This window comes from Propithecus coquereli, unplaced genomic scaffold (genome assembly GCF_000956105.1).
Source record: "Propithecus coquereli isolate 6110/MARCELLA unplaced genomic scaffold, Pcoq_1.0 Scaffold529, whole genome shotgun sequence".
NCBI classification, from domain to species: domain Eukaryota; kingdom Metazoa; phylum Chordata; class Mammalia; order Primates; family Indriidae; genus Propithecus; species Propithecus coquereli.
The window spans coordinates 1,173,877-1,177,263 of record NW_012151163.1 but is presented as its reverse complement, the minus strand read 5'-3'; the positions used below and the strand labels follow the sequence as shown (position 1 = coordinate 1,177,263).

Genomic DNA, 3,387 nt, shown 5'->3' with positions numbered 1-3,387 from the left:
GTCGGACCGCGGGAGGCGACGCCGGCGCAGCGCACCGAGGCTCCCCACCCGGGCCGGGCCGCGGGCTCGGGCGGGGCCGGGCGGGGCGGCGAGTGTTGACGCCACCGGCCATTGTGACCGCTGCGCCCCGGGGCGAGGCTCGTGGGCTGGGGCGAGAGAAGGAGGCGCCGCCCCCGGAGGAGCGGCACCGAGGGCGCTGAGCTGGGGGCGCCCCCGAACCCCCACCGCCCTGCCGCCAACCCCCGCGGAGGAGGTGGAGGGGCCTCGGGGGCATCGGGACCACTTGACCCTCAGAACCGGGTCTGGCTGGACGCCGCTTCACCTTTTTGAGCCTCGGCTTCTTTGATCAACAGGGAGTGTTTGGCCAGGTCAGCCCGACAACCCACAGGTCACACGTGGCAGGCTTCCAAACGACCTGCCTAGGGAAGGTCTTAGGACTCGCGGCTCACGGCCTGTCCCTGAGTGAAGAGTCTTGCTGAGTTCCTCAAACTGTCCACTTGCTTCGTAACCTACTAACCCAGAAAAGGACACTGATTTGTTTCTAAATCATGAAGTCGTGCTGGATTGTCTTGCACGTAAAATATTTCGGCGTGTGCGTTGTCATCTGTGGGCAATGACTGTAACCTCTGCATTGTCCCCTCCCTTCTCCTGAACTCTCTCATGAAAGCATTCCAGCAGGTAACAGACTTCGGAACGAGCCCAACTTTGTTGGTGTGTCTTCCTGCGTTGGTCCTCAAATTGGGCTTCCAGTAAACCTTTAACAAATTATTCCTGCCTCAACAGCCTTCATTTCGGTCAACAAGCCCAAAAATCTTCTAGGACTCTTGGCTCAGAGTGGGTAACTTAGGCATTTCGCCCCACAGGAGGAGGACTCAGAGCCGGCGAGAAACCGAGTTGCTGTAGCAGGTGGCACACGGTGGCACACGGTATCTCAGAATTGTGACATCCGGGATGCCCCTTGTTTATTCTTATTCTGGGTAATGATGAGCCCTTCCTCTTGAACTGACACAATGAATGAGTCTAGAAATACATTTTCCCGATGGTCTGGATGGGCTTAAACAAACTTTCAAAGACAATAAGCTACATGTTACCTGCTGTATCTACACACAGACGGTGCAGGATATTGATATAAATATCAATATCTTATCAAAAAAAAAAAAGTAATTCCTTAGAGACCATCTACGATTCACAGCTAATTTTTAAACCACCAAATGCTTCATGGCAACGTTAAATCAGCTGGGAGAAGACCACTTTATTACATCACCAGGAGGCACAGGTGTTCAAACGCCGACGGCCGTGGCTGAGCAGTGACTGCCGTGTAGCCGGCACGGGTTCTGTGTGAGGTTAGAGGTTCGCCCTGAAGCCGGCTGTAACCGAGAACCTCAGCGGGGGCTTCTCCCGGTGCCGCAGGAGGCAGATGGAGCTGGGGAAGCCCCTGAGCCGAAGGCGGCTCACTCCCCCGTCCGGGATGATGGTGAGCCTCGCGTGCGTGATGACGTCTTGGAGCTCTACGGTCAGGCTGTCAAATAAGCGACTTTGGTTGGGGGATAGCTGAAAAGAGACAGAGACAGAGGTCCTTGTCACAACAGGTATGCGCGGCCAAATGCCCACGCAGACCACGGCTTGCACTTAAGTGAACAAGTTATTTAATGACGATGATTTGGCTGCACCCTCACCTGCAGTGCAGCCCTCACCTGCACCCTCACCTGCATCCTCACCTGCACCCTCACCTGCATCCTCACCTGTAGTACAGGCCTCACCTCCACCCTTAGCCGCAGTGACCACCTCCCTCCTCCTTAATCAAAGAAGACACTTGTAGAATATCTCAGATTCCATCCCACAGGTGGACACACTATTGTAGCTTTAAATATGCTAGTCGCTCTTTCTAAAAAGTAAAATATAAAGTAGAAACATTTTTCCATTTATGTATGCTTAGCACATGACAATTTTTTGCTGTAACAAAATTTGATTCAAAATGTAGAAGTGGGGGGAAGTAAAGCCTGCCTTCTTCTTATTTAAGTGCACAGATAAGAGTTTTAAAAGCTTGTTCATGTCACTGTTAAACTGAGCCACAGGCTTGGCATTGTATCTCAGTCCTTCCGCAGCGAATCTGCGTGAAACAGCCCAGACCGAGTGCCGCGGCTACAGCGTTGCACACGAACCTTGGTGACCGGAAGCAGGGCTTTCCACTTGTGGGCTGGAAGAATCCACTTGTGCTTGATCATATCTTCTTCTTCCTGAGTTGTCAGGATACACCCGTCCACTTTACAGCTGTCGGGAGAATTGCCTATCGGAACAAAGCAAAGAGTGACTTTCTACACTGCATGTATACGGTGCAGTTCCGCATATAGGACATCAGGCTTTTTAAACAGGAACAAAAACCCAGCAAAGAACAAGTCATTGCTCTTTCTAAGCAAAAGTAAAGGTACGAAGCATGTGAGAGAAGGCGCAACCGGTGTGTGGTGGCTGGATTGCTCATGAAATAGATGAGGGCTTGTTTTTCAGAGGAGTCAGGAACTGCCTGCCGTATGTTGATGGGCTGGCACATTTGGGTTCGAATGTACAGCATTCTCACTTCGAAAGTTGAATGTATTTGATAAGCTTCCTAAATTGCAGATTTAATTACTTGCATACTGCTACATGGCTCATCTGAAATTACTATGAAGCTGGAAAATATTTTCCTTATGGCATCATATTTTGCAATGTGACAATAAAAAAAGAAGAAATACTGAGCTGAGTTAGCTACTTCTGAGCACCAGTCAAACACGCTGTACTCAGGATTTCTGAGTGGTCTCCATGGGAGCGTGAACGGTCCTGCTTCTCTCTGGAGTGTCACAGGAATCATGTGCCCAGGGGCGTCAGAGGTCCTTAGGGGAAAGGTCCCACACTCCTTGTGGGGAAAATTTCTATGGGAGTTCTGCACGACTCTAAGATCAACAGAGGAGTGGTTTCTAACCAAGAACCCTGCCAAAACAGGATGCTCAGGGCTCACATGCCCCCTTCGTGGCTCTTCTCTTAAAATAGCGGTCCCCAAGGTGGGTGAGCATGCCCTGAAAACACAAACGACACAGGAAGAGAACATCAGGGCTGCCGTTTCTATTTCTCTCATATATATGTGTGTGTGTCAAGCTTTGCACATTGAATACGATGTATTTATACTGACGTAACACAAGCGGGCACTGTATGCCCCCTCCCTGCCGTAAGCGACATCGCGGCATTCCGGGCAGCCGTATATTCGTGACCTGGTGCAGCTGGGGGTGCCTGGTTAAGTGGATCTACTGGTCGGTACCCGGCTTTAACTAAACTGTCCCTCACAAAAATAAACAAGTGATGTAAACCATTCACACAGAGAACTACGGATTGAGACTACTAAAACTCTAAGCAGGC

The 3,387-nt window shown here is 50.9% G+C and overlaps 1 protein-coding gene across 1 annotated transcript in view; it reads right to left on the bottom strand.

Moving 5' to 3' along the window:
* Positions 1 to 1,344: 1,344 nt before the first annotated feature.
* ALLC (allantoicase) overlaps positions 1,345 to 3,387 on the bottom strand; it is a 38,854-nt gene continuing 36,811 nt past the window's right edge. Inside the window, exons 11-12 of the mRNA XM_012656947.1 lie at positions 2,163 to 2,287; positions 1,345 to 1,551 (exon numbers count right to left, since the gene is read on the bottom strand). Of these exons, the coding sequence (XP_012512401.1) occupies positions 1,345 to 1,551; positions 2,163 to 2,287 (332 nt within the window). The remainder of the gene's footprint in view (positions 1,552 to 2,162; positions 2,288 to 3,387) is intronic.